This window comes from Pongo pygmaeus, chromosome 11 (assembly GCF_028885625.2).
Source record: "Pongo pygmaeus isolate AG05252 chromosome 11, NHGRI_mPonPyg2-v2.0_pri, whole genome shotgun sequence".
NCBI classification, from domain to species: Eukaryota; Metazoa; Chordata; class Mammalia; order Primates; family Hominidae; genus Pongo; species Pongo pygmaeus.
The window spans coordinates 100,619,797-100,644,574 of NC_072384.2; the positions used below are offsets into that span (position 1 = coordinate 100,619,797).

The window sequence follows — 24,778 nt, forward strand, 5'->3', positions numbered from 1 at the left end:
GACATTTCCATACCTTCCAGGTGGCCAAGAGCATGCTTTTCTGATCCAAACATGCAAACAGCCGAGTACCCCGCCATAACTGCCATTAGCTATCCCCAGAAGCATATTTCCTACCAAATTATTACACCCCAATGTTCTCTTATAATGCAAAGAATTTCTGATACCCCCGAAAGTCAAAAACATCAGATAACGCAATGCGAAACAGAATAGAGCCTTAGATTTTGAGAGAGATCTATCAACTTTCAATTCCTGGGGTTTCATGAGGTAAACAGGTTTTTCCCAAAACAGGGTCTGTGGTGCCTCCTCTGTTTTCCCCAAGGAGTCTCAGGCTATTAGAGCTTGAATATCCGCTTTTTTTGTTTGTTTGTTTTGAGATGGAGTCTCACTCTTGTCGTCCAGGCTGGAGTGCAATGGTGCAATCTTGGCTCACTACAACCTCTGCCTCCTGGGTTCAAGGAATTCTCCTGCCTCAGCCTCCTGAGTAGCTGGAATTACAGGCACCTGCCACCAAGCTTGGCTAATTTTTTTATTTTTAGCAGAGATGGGGTTTCATCATGTTGGCCAGGCTGGTCTCGAACTCCTAACCTCAGGTGATCTGCCCACCTCGGCCTCCCAAAGTGCTGGGATTACAGGCATGAGCCACCGTGCTTAGTCAAATATCCGCTTTTAATTATCTACTGACTTTTAGTCATAGTGCTCTTTTAAAAAGTCCTTTTAAATCTCATTACCTGATTTTAGCCAGGCCAAACAGCCAATATTTCTCGCTTTTGAATTTACCAAAGGTAACCTCCCAGGTGAAACCAGTAAGCCTAAAGTTATGACTTAACCACGAATGTACAAGGTATTTTCAAAGAGGTGGTAAGTAGTTTTTATAAGATCCAGAATCTCCAAAGGTAGCTCAGAGAAAGGAAGATTCAAGAAGGGAAGCCAGAAGTCATACACGGAGGGGAAAAGAATCAACAAATGATAAAGATCACACAGATATCAACCAGAAAGTACTCATTCCCTAAGCTGGGAATTGAACCCAAGCTGCTATAGTGAAAAGACAAAGTTTTAGCCAGTAAGCTACAGCATTGGGCAGTTTCCATTGCTCTTCCCAGAAGGACCTTACAGCAGCCAATTTTGAGCTTGCAAAGGCTTTTAACTGCTCAAAACAATTTTTAGAGCTAACTGTGATATCAACCCCAAAACTCCTGGCCAAGAGAGAGAGAGAGACAGAGACAGAGGCAGAGAGACAGAGAGAGGGAGAGAGAGATTGCCTGTGGCAAAGTGGGGAAGGCAAAGAGTTCAGGGAAGCCAGAGAAAGACCCACTCAATGCAATGACACTGAATCAAAAGTTCAGGTGGCCATTTGTCAGTTGTGAAAAGATCTTTTCCAGCAGTCCCATCAGCTCTCAGGTTTCCCCCTTTAGGGGAGGAAAAAGCTCCCCATGTCCCATGAACCTGTACATGCCTAATCCTGTCACCCAAAGCCATCTGCAAAGAGTGGAAGGCAAATTAATTCAAAGAGAAGAGTGGTTAACATCCCATAATGCCAAATTTGTTCTTAGCCAAGAGGGAATTTACTGATGGGGGCCTCTAATCCCCTACATCTTAGAAGGGACTCTAACCCTCATAAGTTGGGCCTCAGACTGAAGTTTGGTGAAGCATCCTTGCCTTTTATTAAGAGGGGCCTTTAATCCACTCTGTCTTAGGAGACACTCTGACTCCACTAAGTTGGGCCTCTAACCCAATCCCATCCTTTACCTGGGCACCCCACCACTTACCCAAAGTTGGCCAATTGGTGCTGCAGTCTATTTCCTTTGGGTCAGGGGTCTCCTCAGTATCATCCCTTCATGGTTTGCCAAGAAGATGTTATTGGAAAGCGTCCTGATCCAGACCCCAAGAGAGGGATCTTGGATCTCATGCAAGAAAGAATTCAAGGCAAATCCTTAAAGTAAAAGCAAGTTTATTAGGAAAGTAAAGGAATAAGAAATGGCTACCCCATAGGCAGAGAAGCTCTGCTTTTTAAATTTAATTTTCTTCTTGATGTTAATATATAGCAATATAATTTTTGGATATTGACCTTGTTTCCAGTGACCTTGCTATTCTAATAGTTTGTGAATATAATTTTACTATTTGTGAATAAGGGCAGTTTTATTCCCCCCAACCTCCTAATATATAGCTTTTCTTTTATTTGTTTGTTTGTTTTTTCCAGGTTTTGGCTTTTATTTTTTCTTACCTTGTTGCATTGGCTACATTTTTTTTTTTTTTTTTTTTTTTTGAGACAGAGTCTCGCTCTGTCACCAAGCTTGAGTGCAATGGTGTGATCTCGGCTCACTGCAACCTCCGCCTCCTGGGTTCAAGTGATTCTCCTGCCTCAGCCTCCTGAGTAGCTGGGACTACAGGCACGCACCATCACGCCCAGCTAATTTTTGTACTTTTAGTAGAGACGGGGTTTCACCATGTTGGCCAGGGTGGTCTCAGTCTCTTGACCTCATGATCTGCCCACCTTGGCCTCCCAAAATGCTGGGATTACAGGCATGAGCCACCATGCCCGGCCAGCTACTTGTTAAATATTGAATAAAAGAAGTAAGAACAGGCATTCATATTGTATTCCCATTATTAAATATTGTATTCCTGTTGTTAAATATGATGTCTGCTCTTGGGTTTTTGTAGATTCTCTTAATCAGATTATGAAAGTTTCCTTGTACTTTCAGTTTGCTGAGAGTTTTTCATGAATAACTACTGAATTTTGTCAAATGCTTTTTCTGTCACTATTGAGTAGATACTAATTTTTTCTTTTTTCTATTAATGTTATGAATTTTTTAATATTTTTTATTCATATAATGAATTATAAAGATTTTGAATGTTAAACCACAATTGCCTTTCTACAATGAACTGCTCCTGATGAAGTATCCTTTTAATATGCCGCAAAATTGTAATTGCTAATTTTTAAAAAAGATTTTTGCATCATTTTACATCATTGTATGTTGATGAAAATGATGTATAATTTTTGTTTATTGTAATAGATTTTGTCAGGTTTTTGTATTTATAGTATGCTGGTCACTGTAAATGAATTAAGTACACCTCTTTTTCTGTTTTATGGCAGTATATGTGTAGGATATATATATTTTTTTCTTTAACGTTTAGAAGTTATCTGGGCCTGCTTGCAGTTTTCTTGTGGAAAAGGTTTTGGTAACATCTCTTTTTTTTTTTTTTTTTGAGGTGGAGTTTCACTCCTGCAGCCCAGGCTAGAGTGCAATGGTGCGCTCTTGGCTCACTGCAGCCTCTGCCTTCCGGGTTCAAGTGGTTCTCCTGTCTCAGCCTCTCGAGTAGCTGGGATTACAGATGCTCGCCAACACGCGCAGCTAAATTTTGTATATTTTGTAGAGACAGGGTTTTGCCATGTTGGCCAGGATGGTCTTGAACTCCTGACCTCAGGTGATCCACCTGCCTCGGCCTCCCAGTGTGCTGGAATTACAGGCATGAGCCATCATGCCTGGCCTAACATTTCATTTCTTTAATAGGTATAAGAATATTCAGATTTCTTATTTCTTCTTATGTTAGGTTTGTTAAATTTTTTTTTAAAGAATTTGACCATTTCATCTAAAATTACTGGCATAAAATTGTCCATAATATTATCAAGTTATGTGCTTAATGTGTTTTGGGTATGTAGTGAGGTTCTCTTCTTCTTTCTCAGTGTTGGTTATTTGTGTTTCATCACTTTTTTTCTTAATTAGTCTTGCTCTAGAGGTCTGTCAATTTTATTCATCTTTGTGAAGGTCTCATTTGGAGCTATGTTGTTTTAGTATATTTGTTTTCTATTTCATTGATTCTGCTCTTTATTGTTTCTTTCTTTCTGTTTTGCCTTTCTTTTCATTATTATTATTATTACTCTTATTAGTTGCTTCTTGGGGTAGTTTAGATTATCAATTTTCAGCCTCTCTTTTAAAAATATAAGCATTTAAGGTTATTTTTATATAATCACTGCTTTAGCTGTGTTCCACAATTTTTGTTTGTTTATTTTGTGATGAGTTCTCATGTGCTGTTGCCCAAGCTGGACTTGATCTCCTGGGTTCAAATGATCCTCCTGCTTTAGCCTCCTGAGTAGCTGGGACTACAGGCATGCATTATCAGTCTCCTAGATTCACAGTTTTTGATATACCATATCATTATTTAGTTCAATATTTTTTTTTCTGATTTTTTATTTGACCCTATGGATCACTTATAAGTATATTGTTTGATTTCTAAGCTGATGGGTATTTTTATTTTTACTTTTTGTTGTTGATGTCTAGCTTAATTCCGCTACAATTAGGTACTATAGTTAAAATGAATTTAGATTTTTGAAGTATGTTGGGAATTTCATTAGGACAAAGCTTGATCTAATTTGGTAAGTATTTGGGGTGCACATAAAAAAATGTGTATTTTACAATTGTTGAACGCAGTATTTTATGTATGGCAGCTGTGTCTAGTTTGTTCATTATAGTCTTCCATATCCTTCCTGCTTCTGTTGTCTGTTTATTCTGTCAGTTATTGAGAGAAGTTTATTAAAGTCTACCATTATGATTATGAATTCATCTGTTTCTCCTTTTAGTTTTGTCAATTTTTGCTATATGTATTTTAAAGCTGTTATTAGGTACTCATACATTTAGGACTGATTTGTTTTTCTAATTTCTAGCAATGGTTCCTGCTTTAAAGTCTACTTTGTTTGGTATAATATTTCCATGATATATCTTTTTCTATACCCTTACTTTCAAATTCTGTTATATTTAAAATGCTATATAAGTCCATCAGGTGTCATTTCATCATCTTCAGGCATCTATCTTTTTCTATTGAAAAGTTAGCACCTTTCTTGCAAGCTGAAGAAGTTCCCTTTTTTCTGGTTTTCTGAGTTTTTATAATGAATTTGTATTGAATTTTGTCAAATAATTTTTTTGCATTTCTAGAGAGAATCATTATTTTTCTCCTTTGTTCTACTAATACAGTGACTTCAGTGGATTTTCTAATGCAAACTTTGCATTCCTAAAAAAAAATTTCGTTATGATGTATTATTCTTTCTATATATTGCTGGGTTTGATTTGCTAATATTTTCTTTAAAATTTATGTGCTATGTTCATAAGGGATATTGGTCTTTAATTTTCTTACAAAAACCGTTGATAGGTTTTGACAAGGGTTATGCCAGCCTCATGAGATGAGAAGCATTTGTCTTCCTCAATTTTTGAAAGAGTTTGTACAATTGGTAGTTTTTCATTAATGTTTAGTAGAATTCACAAAAGAAGTAATTCGGGCCTGGAGTTTTTAATTATGAATTTAATTTTTAAAATAGATATGCGGCTTTTCAAGTTTTTGGTTTCTTTGCAAGTCAATTTAGAAAATGTTTGTCTTTCAAGAAAATCACCCATCTCATCTAGTCAGTAAAGTTTATTGGTATAAAGTTGCTTATACTATGCTTTTTATATTCTTTTTTATTATTATTATACTTTAAGTTCTAGGGTACATGTGCACAATGTGCAGGTTTGTTACATATGTATACATCTGCCATGTTGGTGTGCTGCACCCAGTAACTTGTCATTTAAATTAGGTATGTTTCCTAACGCTATCCCTCCCCCCTCCCCCCACCCCACGACAGGCCCTGGTGTGTGATGTTCCCCATCCTGTGTCCAAGTGTTCTCATTGTTCAGTTCCCACCTATGAGTGAGAATATGCGATGTTTGGTTTTCTGTCCTTGCAATAGTTTTCTGAGAATGATGGTTTCCAGCTTCATCCATGTCCCCACAAAGGACATGAACTCATCCTTTTTTATGGCTGCATAGTACTCCATGGTGTATATGTGCCACATTTTCTTAATCCAGTCTATCGTTGTTGGACATTTGGGTTGTATACATTTGGGTTGGTTCCAAGTCTTTGCTATTGTGAATAGTGCCGCAATAAACATACGTGTGCATGTGTCTTTATAGCAGCATGATTTATAATCCTTTGGGTATATACCCAGTAATGGGATGGCTGGGTCAAATGGTATTTCTAGTTCTAGATCCTTGAGGAATCACCATACTCTCTTCCACAATGGCTGAACTAGTTTACAGTCCCACCAACAGTGTAAAAGTGTTCCTATTTCTCCACATCCTCCCCAGAACCTGTTGTTTCCTGACTTTTTAATGCTCACCATTCTAACTGGTGTGAGATGGTATCTCATTGTGGTTTTGATTTGCATTTCTCTGATGGCCAGTGATGGTGAGCATTTTTTCATGTGTCTTTTGGCTGCATAAATGTCTTCTTTTGAGAAGTGTCTGTTATCTTTCACCCACTTTTTGATGGGGTTGTTTGATTTTTTTCTTGTAAATTAGTTTAAGTTCCTTGTAGATTCTGGATATTAGCCCTTTGTCAGATGGGTAGGTTGCAAAAATTTTTTCCCGTTTTGTAGGTTGCCTGTTCACTCTGATGGTAGTTTCTTTTGCTGTGCAGAAGCTCTTTAGTTTAATTAGATCCCATTTGTCAATTTTGGCTTTTGCTGCAATTACTTTTTAGTGTTTTAGTCATGAAGTCCTTGCCCATGCCTGTGTCCTGAATGGTATTGCCTAGGTTTTCTTCTAGGGTTTTTATGGTTTTAGGTCTAACATTTAAGTCTTTAATCCATCTTGAATTAATTTTTGTATAAGGTGTAAGGAAGGGATCCAGTTTCAGCTTTCTACATATGGCTAGCCAGTTTTCCCAGCACCATTTATTAAATAGGGAATCCTTTCCCCTTTTCTTGTTTTTGTCAGGTTTGTCAAAGATCAGATGGTTGTAGATGTGTGGTATTATTTCTGAGGTCTGTGTTCTGTTCCATTGGTCTATATCTCTGTTTTGGTACCAGTACCATGCTGTTTTGTGTACTACAGCCTTGTAGTATAGTTTGAAGTCAGGTAGCGTGATGCCTCCAGCTTTGTTCTTTTGGCTTAGGATTGTCTTGGCGATGCAGGCTCTTTTTTGTTTTCATATGAACTTTAAAGTAGTTTTTTCCAATTCTGTGAAGAAAGTCATTGGTAGCTTGATGGGGATGGCATTGAATCTATAAATTACCTTGGGCAGTATGACCATTTTCACAATATTGATTCTTCCTATCCATGAGCATGGAATGTTCTTCCATTTGTTTGTGTCCTCTTTTATTTCATTGAGCAGTGGTTTGTAGTTCTCCTTGAAGAGGTCCTTCCCATCCCTTGTAAGTTGGATTCCTAGGTATTTTATTCTCTTTGAAGCAATTGTGAATGGGAGTTCACTCATGATTTGGCTCTCTATTTGTCTGTTATTGGTGTATAGGAATGCTTGTGATTTTTGCACATTGATTTTGTATCCTGAGACTTTGCGGAAGTTGCTTATCAGCTTAAGGATATTTTGAGCTGAGACAGTGGGGTTTTCTAAATATACAATCATGTCATCTGCAAACAGGGACAATTTGACTTCCTCTTTTCCTAATTGAATACCCTTTATTTGTTTCTCCTGCCTAATTGCCCTGGCCAGAACTTCCAACACTATGTTGAATAGGAGTGGTGAGAGAGGGCATCCCTGTCTTGTGCCAGTTTTCAAAGGGAATGCTTCCAGTTTTTGCCCATTCAGTATGATATTGGCTGTGGGTTTGTCATAAATGGCTCTTATTATTTTGAGATACATCTCATCAGTATCTAATTTATTGGGGGTTTTTAGCATGAAGGGCTGTTGAATTTTGTTGAAGGCCTTTTCTGCATCTATTGAGATAATCATGTGGTTTTTGTCTTTGGTTCTGTTTATATGATGGATTACGTTTACTGATTTGTGTATGTTGAACCAGCCTTGCATCCCAGGGATGAAGCCAACTTGATCATGGTGGATAAGTGTTTTGATGTGCTGCTGGATTCGGTTTGCCAGTATTTTATTGAGGATTCTTACATCGATGTTCATCAGGGTTATTCGTCTAAAATTCTCTTTTTTTGTTGTGTCTCTGCCAGGCTTTGGTGTCAGGATGATGCTGGCCTCATAAAATGAGTTAGGAAGGATTCCCTCTTTTTCTATTGATTGGAATAGTTTCAGAAGGAATGGTACCAACTCCTCTTTGTACCTCTGGTAGAATTCAGCTGTGAATCCGTCTGGTCCTGGACTTTTTTTGGTTGGTAGGCTATTAATTATTGCCTCAATTTCAGAGCCTGTTATTGGTCTATTCAGGGATTCAACTTCTTCCTGGTTTAGTCTTGGGAGGGTGTATGTGTCCAGGAATTTATCCATTTCTTCTAGATTTTCTAGCTTATTTGCATAGAGGTGTTTGTAGTATTCTCTGATGGTAGTTTGTATTTCTGTGGGATCAGTGGTGATATCCCCTTTATCATTTTTTATTGCATCTATTTGATTCTTCTCTCTTTTCTTCTTTATTAGTCTTGCTAGTGGTCTATCAATTTTGTTGATCTTTTCAAAAAAACCAGCTCCTGGATTCATTGATTTTTTGAAGGGTTTTTTTGTGTCTCTATCTCCTTCAGTTCTGCTCTGATCTTAGTTATTTCTTGCCTTTTGCTAGCTTTTGAATGTGTTTGCTCTTGCTTCTCTAGTTCTTTTAATTGTGATGTTAGGGTATCAATTTTAGATCTTTCCTGCTTTCTCTTGTGGGCATTTAGTGCTGTAAATTTCCCTCTACACACTGCTTTAAATGTGTCCCAGAGATTCTGGTATGTTGTGTCTTTGTTGTCATTGGTTTCATAGAACATCCTTATTTCTGCCTTCATTTCATTAGGTACCCAGTAGTCATTCAGGAGCAGGTTGTTCAGTTTCCATGTAGTTGAGCGGTTTTGAGTGAGTTTCTTAATCCTGAGTTCTAGTTTGATTGCACTGTGGTCTGAGAGACAGTTTGTTACAATTTCTGTTCTTTTACATTTGCTGAGGAGTGATTTACTTCCAACTATGTGGTCAATTTTGGAATAAGTGTGATGTGGTGCTGAGAAAAATATATATTCTGTTGATTTGGAGTGGAGAGTTCTGTAGATGTCTATTAGGTCTGCTTGGTGCAGACCTGAATTCAATTCCTGGATATCCTTGTTAATTTTCTGTCTTATGGATCTGTCTAATGTTGACAGTGGGGTGTTAAAGTCTCCCATTATTATTGTGTGGGAGTCTAAGTCTCTTTGTAGGTCTCTAAGGACTTGTTTTATGAATCTGGGTGCTCCTGTATTGGGTGCATATATATTTAGGATAGTTAGCTCTTCTTGTTGAATTGATCCCTTTACCATTATGTAATGGCCTCCTTTGTCTCTTCTGATCTTTGTTGGTTTAAAGTCTGTTTTGTCAGAGACTAGGATTGCAACCCCTGCCTTTTTTTGTTTTCCATTTGCTTGGTAGATCTTCCTCCATCCCTTTATTTTGAGCCTATGTGTGTCTCTGCATGTGAGATGGGTCTCCTGAATACAGCACACTGATGGGTCTTGACTCTTTATCCAATTTTCCAGTCTGTGTCTTTTAACTGGAGCATTTAGCCCATTTACATTTAAGGTTAATATTGTTATGTGTGAATTTGATCCTGTCATTATGATGTTATCTGGTTATTTTACTCGTTAGTTGATGCAGTTTCTTCCTAGCATCAGTGATCTTTACAATTTGGCATGTTTTTGCAGTGGCTGGTACCGGTTGTTCCTTTCCATGTTTAGCGCTTCCTTCAAGAGCTCTTGTAAGGCAGGCCTGGTGGTGACAATATCTCTCAGTATTTGCTTGTCTGTAAAGGATTTTATTTCTCCTTCACTTATGAAGCTTAGTTTGGCTGGATATGAAATTCTGGGTTGACCTTGTGGAAGTCAGTGTGGCGATTCCTCAGGGATCTAGAACTAGAAATTCCATTTGACGCAGCCATCCCATTACTGGGTATATACCCAAAGGACTATAAATCATGCTGCTATAAAGACACATGCATACGTATGTTTATTGCCGCATTATTCACAATAGCAAAGACTTGGAACCAACCCAAATGTCCAACAATGATAGACTGGATTAAGAAAATGTGGCACATATACACCATGGAATACTATGCAGCCATAAAAAATGATGAGTTCATGTCCTTTGTAGGGACATGGATGAAATTGGAAATCATCATTCTCAGTAAACTATCACAAGAACAAAAAACCAAACACCGCATATTCTCACTCATAGGTGGGAATTGAACAGTGAGAACACATGGACACAGGAAGGGGAACATCACACTTCGGGGACTGTTGTGGGGTGGGGGGAGGGGGGAGGGATAGCATTGGGAGATATACCTAATGCTAGATGACGAGTTGGTGGGTGCAGCGCACCAGCATGGCACATATATACATATGTAACTTACCTGCACATTGCGCACATGTACCATAAAACCTAAAGTATAATAATAATAATAATAATAATAATAAAAGAAAAAAAAATTCTGAAAAAAAAGAAAAAAAAAAAAAAGAAATTCTGGGTTGAAAATTCTTTTCTTTAATAATGTTGAATATTGGCCCCCACTCTCTTCTGGCTTGTAGATTTTCTGCCGAGAGATCTGCTGTTAGTCTGATGGGCTTCCCTTTGTGAGTAACCCGACCTTTCTCTCTGGCTGCCCTTAACATTGTTTCCTTCATTTCTACTTTGGTGAATCTAACAATTATGTGTCTTGGAGTTGCTCTTCTCAAGGAGTATCTTTGTGGCGTTCTCTGTATTTCCTGAATTTGAATGTTGGCCTGCCTTGCTAGGTTGGGGAAGTTCTCTTGGATAGTATCCTGAAGAGTGTTTTCCAACTTGGTTCCATTCTCCCTGTCACTTTCAGGTACACCAATCAGACGTAGATTTGGTCTTTTCACATAGTCCCATATTTCTTGGAGGCTTTGTTCATTTCTTTTTACTCTTTCTTCTCTAAACTTCTCTTCTTGTTTCGTTTCATTCATTTGATCTTCAGTCACTGATCAAATCGGCTGCTGAAGCTTGTGCATGCGTCACATAGTTCTCGTGCCACGGTTTTCAGCTCCATCAGGTCATTTGAGGTCTTCTCTATGCTGTTTATTCTAGTTAGCCATTTGTCTAATCTTTTTTCAAGGTTTTTAACTTCTTTGCGATGGGTTTGAACATCCTCTTTTAGCTCGGAGAAGTTTGTTATTACTGATAGTCTAAAGCCTTCTTCTCTCCACTCATCAAAGTCATTGTCTGTTCAGCTTTGTTCCGTTGCTGGCGAGGAGCTGCATTCCTTTGGAGGGGAAGAGGTGCTCTAATTTTTAGAATTTTCAGCTTTCTGCTCTGGTTTCTCCCCATCTTTTTGGTTTTATCTACCTTTGGTCTTTGATGATGGTGACGTACAGATGGGGTTTTGGTGTGGATGTCCTTTCTGTTTGTTAGTTTTCCTTCTAACAGTCAGGACCCTCAGCTGCAAGTCTGTTGGAGTTTGCTGGAGGTCCACTGCAGACCCTGTTTGCCTAGGTATCACCAGTGGAGGCTGCAGAACAGCAAATATTGCAGAATGGCAAATGTTGCTGTCTGGTCGTTCCTCTGGAAGCTTCGTCTCAGAGGAGCACCCGGCCATATGAGGTGTCAGTCGGCCCCCACTGGGAGGTGTCTCCCAGTTAGGCTACTCGGGGGTCAGCGACCCACTTGAGGCGGCAGTCTGTCCATTCTCAGATCTCAAACTCTGGGCTGGGAGAACCACTACTCTCTTCAAAGCTGTCAGACAGGGACGTTTAAGTCTGCAGAAGTTTCTGCTGCCTTTTGTTCAGCTATGCCCTGCCACCAGAGGTGGAGTCTACACAGACAGGCAGGCCTCCTTGAGCTGCAGTGGGCTCCACCCGCTTCAAGCTTCCTGGCCGCTTTGTTTACCTACTCGAGCCTCAGCAGTGGTGGGCACCCCTCCCCCAGCCTGGCTGCTGCCTTGCAGTTCAGTCTCAGACTGCTGTGCTAGGGTCCGTGGGCGGGGGCCCCCTGAGCCAGGTGCGGGATATAATCTCCTGGTGTGCTGTTTGCTAAGACTGTTGGAAAAGCGCAGTATTAGGGTAGGAGTGACCCGATTTTCCAGGTGCCGTGTGTCAAGGCTTCTCTTGGCTAGGAAAGGGAATTCCCTGACCCCTTGTACTTCCCAGGTGAGGCGTGCTTCGGTTCATGCTCCATGGGCTGCACTCACTGTGCTGCACCCACTCTCCGACAAGCCCCAGTGAGATGAACCTGGTACCTCAGTTGGAAATGCAGAAATCACCCGTCTTCTGCATCACTCACGCTGGGTGCTATAGACTGGAGCTGTTCCTATTTGGTCATCTTGGAACCTCTCTTATTCTTTTAATGCCTGTAGCATCTGTAGTGAGAACCTTTCTTTCCTGATTTTTGTAATTTGTATGTTTAATCAAACTAGCTAGGGGTGTGTCAATTTTATTGTTCATTTAACAAACTCAGCTTTTGGCTTCATTGATTTTATTTTTCTCAATTTTATGTTTTATATTTCATTGGTGTCTATTTTTTAAATTATTTCCTTGTTTTTACTTTTAAAAACATAGAGATATATAATTCACTTAACATAAAATTTCTTATCACATGAAATTCACCCTTTTAAAGTATACAGTACAGTGGTTTTAGTATATTCACAAAGCTTTGAATCTTCACCCTGTTCAATTCTAAAATATTTCAATCTCTAAAAGGGAATCTCATATCTATAGCAGTCACTTCCCATTCTCCACTCCCCTAGCCCCTAACAACTGCTAATCTACTTTCTGTCTAAATGGATTTGGCCATTTTGGATATTTCATATGAATGGAATCATAAAATATGTGGCCTTTTGTGTCTGGCTTTTTTCACTTAGCATATTGTTTTCAAGGTTCATTCATGTTGTAGCACATATGAACATTTCATTACTTTTTATGGAGAGACAATAATTCTGTTGTATGGATATACTATGTTTTGTTTATCCATTCATCAATTAATGGACATTTGTGTTGTTTCCACTTTCTGGCTATTATGAATAATGCTGCAATAAACATTCATGTACAAGTTTTTGTGTGGACATACATTTTCAGTTCTCTTGAATATATACCTAGCAGTGGAATTGCTGGGTCATCTGGTAACTCTGTGTTTAACTTTTGGAGAAACTGCCAAATTGTTTTTCCAAGCTTCTGCACCATTTTACATTCCTGCCAGCGCAGTATTTCAATACTGATTTCTCCATCTCCTCACCAACACTTGTTAGTAATTATCTATCTTGTGATTATAGCCATCTAGGAGTATGAAGTAGTATTGCATCATGGTTTTTATTTGTAGTTCCCTAATAATTAATGATGTCAAGTATATTTTTATGTACTTATTGGCCATTTGCTACAGGATCATTCTCTTTTATCTTTTCCATATGAGTTTAAATCATGTTTTTCTATTGCTTCATATATTGGATAATATTAGATTGCACCTGGGTATTGTGTATCCCTTGTTGTAGAAAATGTAGATTCAGTTATGCTCTCCCAAAGAGTTTTGATGTTTCAATTTTAGTAGGCAGTAACCTTGTCTGAACCCAAAATACATCTGAAATCTCATTTTAGTTGTTTTATCCTTAGATAGGCTGCTTCGAATCTTCCTCATATATATGGGATTCAGAGGTCAGCTAGATATTTGGGGAGCATTTATACACAAAATTTGGGGCTCTCCTCTCTAACTCTCTTATCTGACATTTCCCCCCATCACTTTACAGCTGTTGTAGTTGCCCTGAATTCTAACCTTGAACCAGTAAGACTGTAGGTTTCTAACTTTTTTTGAATGTGGCACCAGCTGAGGCTGTAAAACAATGGGAAACTCACTCTTCTTCCAAGTGTCGGCACCCCCTTCGCTAGCTCTCTACTTGCTTTTTGTCCATTCACTGACTTCTAGTAGTTGTTTTTTTAAATATTTTGTCCAGAATTTATAGTCATTATGTTAGGTAGGGTTGGTCTGATAGTAACTGTTTAGCCATCACCAGAAGCAGAACCTCTCTGTTTATTTTTGTTAACTTGTTTCCTCAAGTGGTATAGAAAATTCCTCCCAACAGCTATTCTACTGGTAGTTGCCTTTAAATTTCTCATAAATATTTATCAGAAATATTTTATTTTGCTTATTATAAATTATTTTAAAATATCTGTGATTTCCTTGGAATACAAGACAACTCTACTGTTTGTGGATGATATTACTCTTCATTCTTTGAATTCAAATATGTCAGTTTATCAAATTATTTCTATGGATTTCTGTCTGTTTTCTTCCCATAGATTTAATTACTCTAGGAATAATGATTTTAGTGTACTTGGATGCCTTTTGGAAACATAGCAAACTTATTTCACACATAATTTTATAAACAATTATATTTGCTAGAAACCAAAGGAAGATTTTTGGGTATTACATAGAATTAATTTTATGAAAAGTATAAATATTATATATGGCTATTTGTAAGTACGTTTGAACTTTTTTCATTTCCTTAATAGTAGTCTTCTAATAGCACAAGAAGTGAATATATAAATTATCTTCTTTTGGGGCCACTGTGACTAAGGGGTTAAGAAGCATTCCTGTTTCCTTCCAAGTTCTGTTCTAGTAGGAACTACTTATTTCCTACCTTTAAGTGTCTTCATTGAACTTGAAAAAGTACCAGGTGGATTTGTGGTTCGATCTTAAATAGAATATAGAAATAACTGTCCATGCACTTAAAAAAATTTATAAAATACATACTTTCTCATTTCCTTCCCACTTGCCTTTAGGGTTCCATTAACTTCAAATGATGATGAAGATGATGATAAAGAGAAAATGCAGTGTGACAACAATATTAAATCAAAGACATTACCTGATTTTCCCTCTTCAGGATCAACAACACAACCTTTATCAACTCAGGATAATTTGGAAGTGTTATTTCTTAAAGAAAATAATCAAAATGTATATGGTTTAGATGATTCAGAACATATTTCTTCTATAGTTGATGTACCTCCCAGAGGTGAGATTGTTTTAAAAATTCATTTTGAGTATTTGTGTTAGTTACATTCATCGGATGTTCTTCCTGAGGGCAATTATGTACAACAGTTAATAAGTTAGCTTTCTTATGTTACAGATTTGCTAACTTCTGCCATTTAAAACTGCTGGTGATAGATTTAATTTTAAAGTAAATATGCTGACAAACATCAGATCCACAGTGGCCTAATACTGTTACTCTGGAAGAAATGTTTAGAAATAAATGGACCTAATGAGCTTTTCTTGATATCTTAGCTTATGATTTGAAAGATACCATATATTTACTTAGTTTTACCCTCTTTTTTCATAGATATGAAAATTGGGGGCCTAGATAGGTATAGAGACTCTTTCAAGATCATTACTAATTAATTAATGGTAAAGCAAAAACTTGAGCCTGGGTAATGGTTGAGCAAGAAAAAAGATGGCATTTACATTTTATTTATATAGTATTCCTAAATGATAATCTGTGGTGTAGTCTGGTGCTTACAGATTTGCCACAGATTTTCAGACTGGGATATGGAACTATAACAATTTTGAATTTAGAGCTTAGAATTGTTTTTCCTTTCTGAAAATGTGTGTGTGTATGTATATGTATATAATATTCATACACACATATATACATATATACACATGTATATATGTATACATATAATGTATACAGTATACATATATACATGTGTGTATATATTTACACACATACAAACATATATTAATATATGTATATATAATTTATATAAATTTTAGCTGCCTGTTGATAGTCTTTGATAGCAATCCTTTTCAGAGTTATCACTATTATTTGGGTTCATTTGCTGGCCTCTGTCCACTCTAGAAATGTATGCTAATGGCTTTACTGTTGACTGTACTCCACTCTACTGTTGGAGCTGAGGCAGAATTCTCAGTATATATTTTCTACAGATACAAATGTAAAATGTGATTTAGGAGTACTCATCATTTCTAACTTATTTTCTTATAAGCATAGATTCTTAGTAATATTAGGATCTGGGCAGAACACATTGTCAGAAATTATATCTATGAAACAGCTTGATTTCAAATCTAATTTGTTTAAAGTAACTTATTATTTATTTCATTACTTATTTCTGAGTTTTATTTTCCTTTTCTTAATAGAAAGCCATTCCCACTCAGACCAAAGTTCTGAGAGTTCTCTAATGAATGAGATGAGAAACACTCAACCTATTGGCCACAGATGGGAGAAACCATCCCCTAGTAATGTGACTGAAAGGAAGAAGCGTGGGTCATCTTGGGAATCAAATAATCTTTCTGCAGACACTCCCTGTGCAACAGTTTTAGATCAACAACACATTTCAAATCCAGAATTAAATTGCAATGATGAGATAAATGGTCATACTAATGAAACAAATACTGAAATGCAAAGAAATAAACAGGATCTTCCTGGATTATCTTCTGAGTCTGCCAGAGAACCTAATGCAGAGTGCATGAATCAAGTTGAGGATAATGATGACTTTCAGTTGCAGAAAACTGTGTATGATGCTGACATGGATTTAACTGCTAGTGATGTCAGCAAAATTGTCACAGTTTCAACAGGCATTAAAAAGAAAAGTAATAAAAAAACAAATGAACATGGAATGAAAACTTTCAGAAAAGTGAAAGATTCAGGCTCTGAGAAAAAGAGAGAGAGATCAAAGAGACAGTTTAAAAATAGTTCAGATGTCGATATCGGGGAAAAGATTGAAAACAGGCCAGAAAGATCTGATGTCCTGGATGGCAAAAGGGATGCAGAAGATCCCGGTTTTATTTTCAATAATGAACAGCTGGCTCAGATGAATGAACTGAAGAAAATGACCCTTCAAACTGGCTTTGAACAAGGTGACAGAGAAAATGTCCAGTGTAATAAAAAGGAGAAAAGAATAACAAATGAGCAAGAGGAGACATACTCTTTATCCCAAAGTTCAGGTAAATTTCACCAGGAGAGTAAATTTGATAAGGGTCAGAATTCCCTAACTTGTAATAAAAGTAAAGCTTCTAGACAGACATTTGTGATTCACAAATTAGAAAAAGATAACTTACTCCCAAACCAAAAGGATAAAGTAACCATTTATGAAAACCTAGACGTCACAAATGAATTTCACACAGCCAATCTTTCCACCAAAGATAATGGAAATTTATGTGATTATGAGACCCACAATATATTGGATTCGAAAAAGCATGTCACTGATATTCAACCCTCTGAGCAAAATGAATCAAACATCAATAAGCTTAGAAAGAAAGTAAACCGGAAGACAGAAATAATTTCTGGAATGAACCACATGTATGAGGATAATGATAAAGATGTGGTGCGTGGCCTAAAAGGTAATTTTTTTTTCGAAACCCAAGATGATAAAGAACCTATCTCTGAAAACATAGACGTTTCCAAAGAGCTTCAAATCCCAGCTCTTTCTACTGGAGATAATGAAAATCGATGTGACTGTAGGACCCAGAATGTGTTGGGTTTGCAAAAGCAGATCACCAATATGTACCCCGTTCAGCAAAATGAATCAAAAGTTAATAAGAAGCTTAGGCAGAAAGTAAATCGGAAGACAGAAATAATTTCTGAAGTGAATCATTTAGATAATGACAAAAGTATAGAATACACAGTTAAAAGTCACTCACTCTTTTTAACTCAAAAAGATAAGGAAATCATCCCCGGAAACCTAGAAGACCCAAATGAGTTTGAAGCACCTGCTCTTTCTACCAAAGATAGTGGAAACCTGTATGATTCTGAGATTCAAAATGTTTTGGGGGTGAAACATGTCCATGATATGCAACCTGCTTGTCAAAATGATTCAAAAATAGATAAGAAGCCTAGACTAAATGTATATCAAAAGTCAGAAATAATTCCTGAAACCAACCAAATATATGAGAAGGATAACAAAGGTGTACATGACCTAGAAAAAGATAACTTCTTGTCTCTAACCCCAAAGGATAAAGAAACAATTTCTGAAAATCTGCAAGTCACAAATGAATTTCAAACAGTTGATCTTCTCGTCAAAGATAATGGAAATTTATGTGATTATGACACCCAGAATATATTGGATTTGAAAAAGTATGTTACTGATAGAAAATCTGCTGAGCAAAATGAATCAAAAATAAATAAGAAGCTGAGGAATAAAGTGAATTGGAAGACAGAAATAATTTCTCAAATGAACCAGATATATGAGGATATTGATAAAGATGTACATGTCCAAGAAAGCTATACAAAAGATCTTGATTTTAAAGTAAATAAATCTAAACAAAAACTTGAATGCCAAGACATTATCAATGAACACCATATGGAAGTCAACAGTAATGAAAAGGAAAGTTGTGATCAAATTTTAGATTCCTACAAAGTAAAAAAGCGTAAGAAAGAATCATCATGCAAGGCAAAGAACATTTTGACAAAAGGTAAGAACAAACTTGCTTCACAGTTAACACAGTCTTCACAGACATCTATCTCCTTAGAATCTGATTTAAAACATATTACTAGTGAAGCAGATTCTGATCCAGGAAACCCAGTTGAACTATGTAAGACTCAGAAACAAAGCACTACCACTTTGAATAAAAAAGGAGATCTCCCTTTTGTGGAAGAAATAAAAGAAGGAGAGTGTCAGGTTAAAAAGGTAAATAAAATGACATCTAAGTCAAAGAAAAGGAAGACCTCCATAGATCCTTCTCCAGAGAGCCATGAAGTAACGGAGAGAATACTTGACAGCGTTCAGGGAAAGTCGTCTACTGTGTCTGAACAAGTTGATAAGGAAAACAATTTGGGGAATGAGAAAATGGTCAAAAATAAGCCAGACTTTTACACAAAGGCATTTGGATCTTTGTCTGAGATATATTCACCTAACATACAAGATTCTTCCTTTGACAGTGTTCGTGGAGGTTTAGTACCTTTGAGCATTTCTTCTAGTAAAAATGTGATAATAAAAGAAAATTTTGCCTTGGAGTGCTCACCAGCCTTTCAAGTAAGTGATGATGAGCGTGAGAAGATGAACGAGATGAAATTTAAAGTCAACTGGAGAACCCAAAAATCAGGAATAGGTAGGTTAATAACCATTATGAAATGATAAAGTTTTAGAAGTGTTTTGTTTTTTGTTTTTGTTTTTTACTTAGCCAATGAAGTATTTTCTAACTAGTATTTTTATGGAATTTAAAAGCAATAAATAACTGAGTACATGATCCATAGAAGTAACATGAAGGAATAAAGAAAGTTTCATACTTCGGGAAATAACAGTGAGAGTATCTTGGATATTTACAACTACAAATGGATTTGGCCTTTACCACAAACTTGCCTAATAAAGATCTTAGGCAAATAATTTGCTTTTTCATACATCTGAAGGAAATTGTATGTTTTAAATATATACAATAATGAATTGTACCGGTTTTTATTTTACTGAAAACAGTTGCACGTTTCTTGAGGGTGAGACTGTTTCCCCGTTCAACAACATATATTTAATGTGATTAAACCCTTCTAGATATTAGAGAGGATTGAAAAATAAACAATACCAACCCCCTTTCCTCAGATTCCATGTATGTAACAAACATGGTGAAATGGAATAAATGATGCTTTAAGCACATGTATTATGCTAAGGGATATAATGGGGAGTAATTTTGACTAGAGGAATCTTCAAACGCATCCTTAAATAGGTAGCATTTTAGGCCCTAAAGGATAAGTAAGATTTTTACCTGTAGTATTTACTTTTTATTTTTTCCCCAGTTATTAAAATAGTACTCATTGCAAAAAAATCAAAAGTAGAGAGTCAGAAAAAGGGAGGGGGAAAAAATCACCTGGGAGAACTTTAGTCCATTTACCATGTGCATGCAGATCCAAATCTATGGAATTTTAAATATATATTTGAAGTCATACTATATATAACATTACTTATCTCATTTTTTTTCCTTAACAGTGGATCCTAAAAATGTTCTTTTGACATTAGAAATTTTGTAATATTAAACATTCCTGTACCAATTAAAAATTTTTACTGGGAGCCTATTATTTCAATATATGTGTGTAGATCCCTAAGGTTTTGGTGGGTAAGTCAATTCCAGGTAAAAGCACACTGAAGCAGAAGAATTACAAAGGTTTAGAGTTGCAGGATTTGTTAGAGGACTGGTGAGACATTTTTTATCTCTGTGCTCCTCATGGTGCCTTACACAGAGTGAGTGATCAATGGCATATATGTTGAATGAATGTTCTGTAATTTGTGTGCTTCCATGAAAAGAGTTGAACTAGGATGAACTTTTGGGAGCCATATGTGATTTCAGAATAAAAAGGTTGCAGGCTACTTTGACAGTTTGTTTCAAATGTTAGTCTCTTTCCTCTCAAAATTGAATCAAGATTTAAAATTTGCTGCAGTGATTTGCAAACCATTATATAGCTCATATCTATTTGTATCTCTATATACTTTTAAAAATATTTGTGAAAAATAATATTCTTTTCAGGCGATAGACCATTACAGGACTTGACAAATACCAGTTTTGTTTCAAATAACACTGCTGAATCTGAAAATAAGTCAGAAGATCTGTCTTCAGAACGGACAAGCAGAAGAAGAAGGTGTACTCCTTTCCATTTTAAAGAGCCAAGCCTCAGAGAGTAAGTATTTCAAATGATTTTAGTATGCCATTATAAAATATATCCTTAAAAAAATTTGTGCCTGAATTAGTATTTGAGCACTTCTGATAACTCAATAAAATGTATATTATTGATATGTAACAACCACAGTATGATTTGGGTAAGATTTGAATAAATATGTCCTTTGGACAGGCTATTTTTGGGGGGTTGGAGGATTGTCTGGATTTAAATTGATTTACTTTTGGTTAGTTCCCAGTTCTACTACTGTCATATTTTAAATTGTAACCTGATAATTATAATTTTAAAAATTTGTGGCCTGTGATTTGCAAGCTATTTTTGTTACCCGATTTGTTTATTTCCTACCTTGTTCCCTAGAAGTCAAAGTGGTTTATGTGTCCTTTACTCTCAAAGAATAACAGTCCTTTCTCTTTATTTTTGTAAATTTCAAACATACCCCAACAAAGAGAATAGTGCCCTCCTCCAATTTATCCATTCCTCAGGTTCAACAGTTATAACACTTTGTCGTATTTGCTTCATCTATCCATTTTGTTGTATTTTAGAGTCTCAAATATTGAGTCATTTAATTCTTAAAACACTTCTATATATCTGTCTCTAAAAAGTAAGAACTTAAAGTTCTTAGCAAAACTAGACAACAATGATCACATCTAACAAAAAAGAATGATTCTCATGGGTATTTTAAAACAATAACCAGCAGATGGCAGTAATATAAGGGAGGGTAAAAGGAAATTAAAAGTGAAATTAAGGACCAAGGGGCCTTTCTTTTTTTTTCTTTCTTTTTTTTTTTAAAAAACAGCTATTGAGAGATATAATTCACACAATTTAAACTGTATAATTTAGACCAGATGTGGTGGCTCACACCTGTAATCCCAGCACTGTGGGAGGCTGAGGCAGGTGGATCGCTTGAGGCCAGGAGTTCAAGACGAGCCTGACCAACATGGTGAAACCCTATCTCTACTAAAAATGCAAAAAGTAGCTGGGCATGGTGGCGCGCGACTGTAGTCCCAGCTGCTCGGGAGGCTGAGGCAAGAGAATCACCTTGAACACAGAGGCAGATGTTGAAGTGAGCTGAGATTATACCACTGCACTCCAACCTGGGTGACAGAGTGAAACTGTCTCAAAAAAGAAAAAAAAAGTGTACAATATTCTGGTTTTTAGTATATTCATCGATATGTGCAACCATTACCAGAGTCAATTTTAGAACATTTCTTTACTTAAAAAGAAACCCTGTACCCTTTAGTTATCACTTTCCTATCCTCCCAATTCTAGGCAACCACTAATCAACTTCTTGTCTCTCTAGATTTCCCTGTTCTAGACATTTCATATGAATGGAATAATAGAATATGTGGTATTTGCAACTGGCTTCTTTCACCCAGCATGTTTTAAAGTTTCTTTCATATTGTAGCATGTATCAGTATTTCATTCATTTTTATGACTGGATAATATTCCATTGTATAGATATACCACATTTTGTTCATCCATTTGTCCTTTGATGGACAACTGGGTTGTTCTCATCTTTTGGCTATTATGAATATGCTACTATGAACATTCTTTTGCAAGGTTTTGTGTGTAAAGTATTGTTTTTGTTTTTTTTCTTGGATATATCCCTAGGAGTGGAATTGCTGAGTCTGTTTAATTGTTTGAGGAACTGCCAAGCTGTTTCCAAAACTGCTGTACCATTTTATGTGCTTACCAACGATGATGATTTTTAAAAATTTCTCCTTATCCTTACCAACACTTGTTTTTCTATGACTTTGATTCTAGCCGTCCTAGTGGGTATGAAGTGATATTGCATGGTGGTTTTGATTTGCAATCCCCTGATAACTAATGATGTTGAGCGTCTTTTCATGTGCTTACTGGCCATCTGTATATCTTCCTGGAGAAATGCCTGTTGAGATCCTTTGCCCATTTTTCAGTTGGGTCATTTGCCTTTTAATGAGTTGTAAGTTAAACTTTATTTTGAACTAATTTTAAACTTATGGTAAAGTTGTAAAAATAATACGAAGGTTTCCCATATGGTCCTCTCCCAGCATTCCTTAATTTTAATGTCTTATGTGCCCACAGTAAAATTATCAAAACTAAAGAATTAGCATTGGTACAATACTATTAACAAACTATAGACTTTTCACTAACATCACTTTCTGTTTCAGAATTCTATCTGGAGTCCCGCATTGTATTTAGTTGTTGTTTCTCCTAAGCATCCTCCAACCTATGACAGTTTCTCAGTCTTTTCTTTTTTTCTGCCTTAGACACCTTTGAAGACTACTGGTCAGTTTATTTTGTAGAATATCTCTCGGTTTGGGTTTGTCAGATGTTTTCTCACGATTGCAATGCAGTTGTGCTCTTTTGGCAAATATTTCACAGAAACTATATGTCCTTCTTGCCTCATTTCAAGGCTTCATTATGTCAACGTGTTTCATTACTAGTCATGTTAGCCTTGATTCCTTGGTTAAGGTGGTGTCTGCTGGGTTTTTTAACTGTGAAGTCACAATCTTTTCCTCTATTGTTAATGAACATGGGAGGGAGATATTTTGAGTCTATATATTCCATTCTCAAACTTTCACCCACTAATTTTAGCATCCATTGGTGGATCTTGCCTGCAACAGTTACTACTGTGGGTACTACTAGTAGTGATTTTTTATTTCTCCCTTTCCTTCTACATTAATTGGAATTCATCTGTAAGGAAGAGTTGTCTTTTCTATAGATATATATAGATATAGATACAGATACAGATATATATCATGGGTATCTCTTTTGTTCTATAGATGAAAGTCCAATACCATTAATATTTATCTTGTTGCTCAAGTTATTCCAACTTTGACCACTAAAAGTTCCTTCAGGTTGGCTTCCGTGTCCTTTTGACATGACTTCATACTATTTGGAGCACTTTCTTACTTTCTGACACACAGGATGTTCCAGGCTTACCCTAGTGAGAAGTGCCAGAATCAGGCACTTCTTTGAGAAGCCTGGTTCCCTTAATTAAAGAATTTTGCTTAGAAACCAAGATCTGAGCACTAGGTATGCTCATTGCTTATATTGTATTGTGTTAGTTATCTCTTACTCCATAACAATATTCCCATAGTCCTAGTGGCTTGAGTAGCAATCTGGATGCAGCTTAATTGGGTGCTCTGCTTAGGGTCTGACAAAGCTGCACTAAAGGTGTCGTCCAGGCTGGTTCTCATCTGGAGGCCGTGCTGGGGAAGAATCTGCTTCCAAGTCATACAGATTGTTGGCAGAATTCATTTCCTTGTGGTTCTGGCCAGAGGGCTTCATCTTGTTGTTGACTAGAGGCTGTCCTTAGCTTCTTGCCACACAGCCTCCTTTACAGCATAGCCACTTACTTCAAAGCCAGCTATGGAGAATCTCTAGAGCAAGTCCTCTAGCAGGATAGAGTCTTGTATAACAAAATGTCACCTCGGAAGTGAGACATCTCATTACCTTTGCCAGTGGTCTCCTTGTTTATTGTAGAGGATCTACAGTATGTTTTAATGTCTGGTAGGGCTAGTATCCTCTCATGGTTTTTCTTTTTAATTGTTTACCTCACTGTTCTTGAATGTTTGTTGTTCCAAATGAACCTTAGGATGTTATTGACTTGTCTGGCTCGGAGTTTCATAACCTTGGCACTGTTGACCTTTGGGGCTAGATACTTCTCTTTTATGGGAGGCTGTCCTGTGTATTGTAGGATGTTTAGCGGTATCCCTGACCTCCATCCACTAGATGTCAGTAGCACCCTCACATTTATAACAACCAAAAATGTCTCCATATGTTGCAAAATTTCAACTGGGAGGCAAAATCATCCTGAGTTGAAAACCACTGGTCTGTTAAGTATTTAGTTTTCTTTGTTGCTATTATATATGGACATGTAACTGATGCCCAATGTTGTTCATATATATGAAAGCTGTTAAATTCTGTGTCAGTTTATATCTTGCTACTTTCTGAACTCTGTTATTCTCTTATCTCACTGATTGTCTTGAGTTCTCCAGGTATAGTATGATATCATCTGAAAATAGAGATAGTTTTACTTCATTACCCCCTTTGTATGCCTCTTACTGTTTTTATATTAGCATTGGCTAGTAAATCAGGTACAATGTTAAAATAGTAGCAGGAATAGTAGGCATGCTTGCCTTGTTCCTGATTTTAGTAGAAATACTTCTGTTGAAGTATTTTTGTCTCTCCATTAAACAAGATACTTGCTGTAGGATTAAGATATGTACATAATTTACTAAGAAAATGCCCCTTGATGCCTGTTGAGTGTTTTTATCATGAATGATTGTTGAATTTTGTCAA

At 36.7% G+C, this 24,778-nt stretch overlaps 1 protein-coding gene and 1 long non-coding RNA gene across 5 annotated transcripts in view; one reads left to right on the forward strand and one right to left on the reverse strand.

Annotated features, from left to right (window-relative positions):
* Window positions 1-24,778, forward strand: part of SGO2 (shugoshin 2) — a 60,361-nt gene that overhangs the window by 31,395 nt on the left and 4,188 nt on the right. For all 3 annotated transcript variants that reach the window (XM_054476814.2, XM_054476816.2, XM_054476817.2), the window contains 3 exons: window positions 14,664-14,893; window positions 16,033-18,942; window positions 20,344-20,494. In XM_054476814.2, the coding sequence (XP_054332789.1) occupies window positions 14,664-14,893; window positions 16,033-18,942; window positions 20,344-20,494 (3,291 nt within the window). The remainder of the gene's footprint in view (window positions 1-14,663; window positions 14,894-16,032; window positions 18,943-20,343; window positions 20,495-24,778) is intronic.
* Window positions 1-24,778, reverse strand: part of LOC134737741 (uncharacterized) — a 35,002-nt gene that overhangs the window by 3,291 nt on the left and 6,933 nt on the right. Inside the window, exon 1 of one of the 2 annotated variants that reach the window (XR_010122943.1) lies at window positions 1,767-5,193. The exons of the other annotated variant lie outside the window; for it this stretch is intronic. This is a non-coding gene — a long non-coding RNA (uncharacterized LOC134737741). Of the gene's footprint in view, window positions 1-1,766; window positions 5,194-24,778 lie in introns of those variants that run through there. 2 annotated transcript variants of the gene reach the window in all.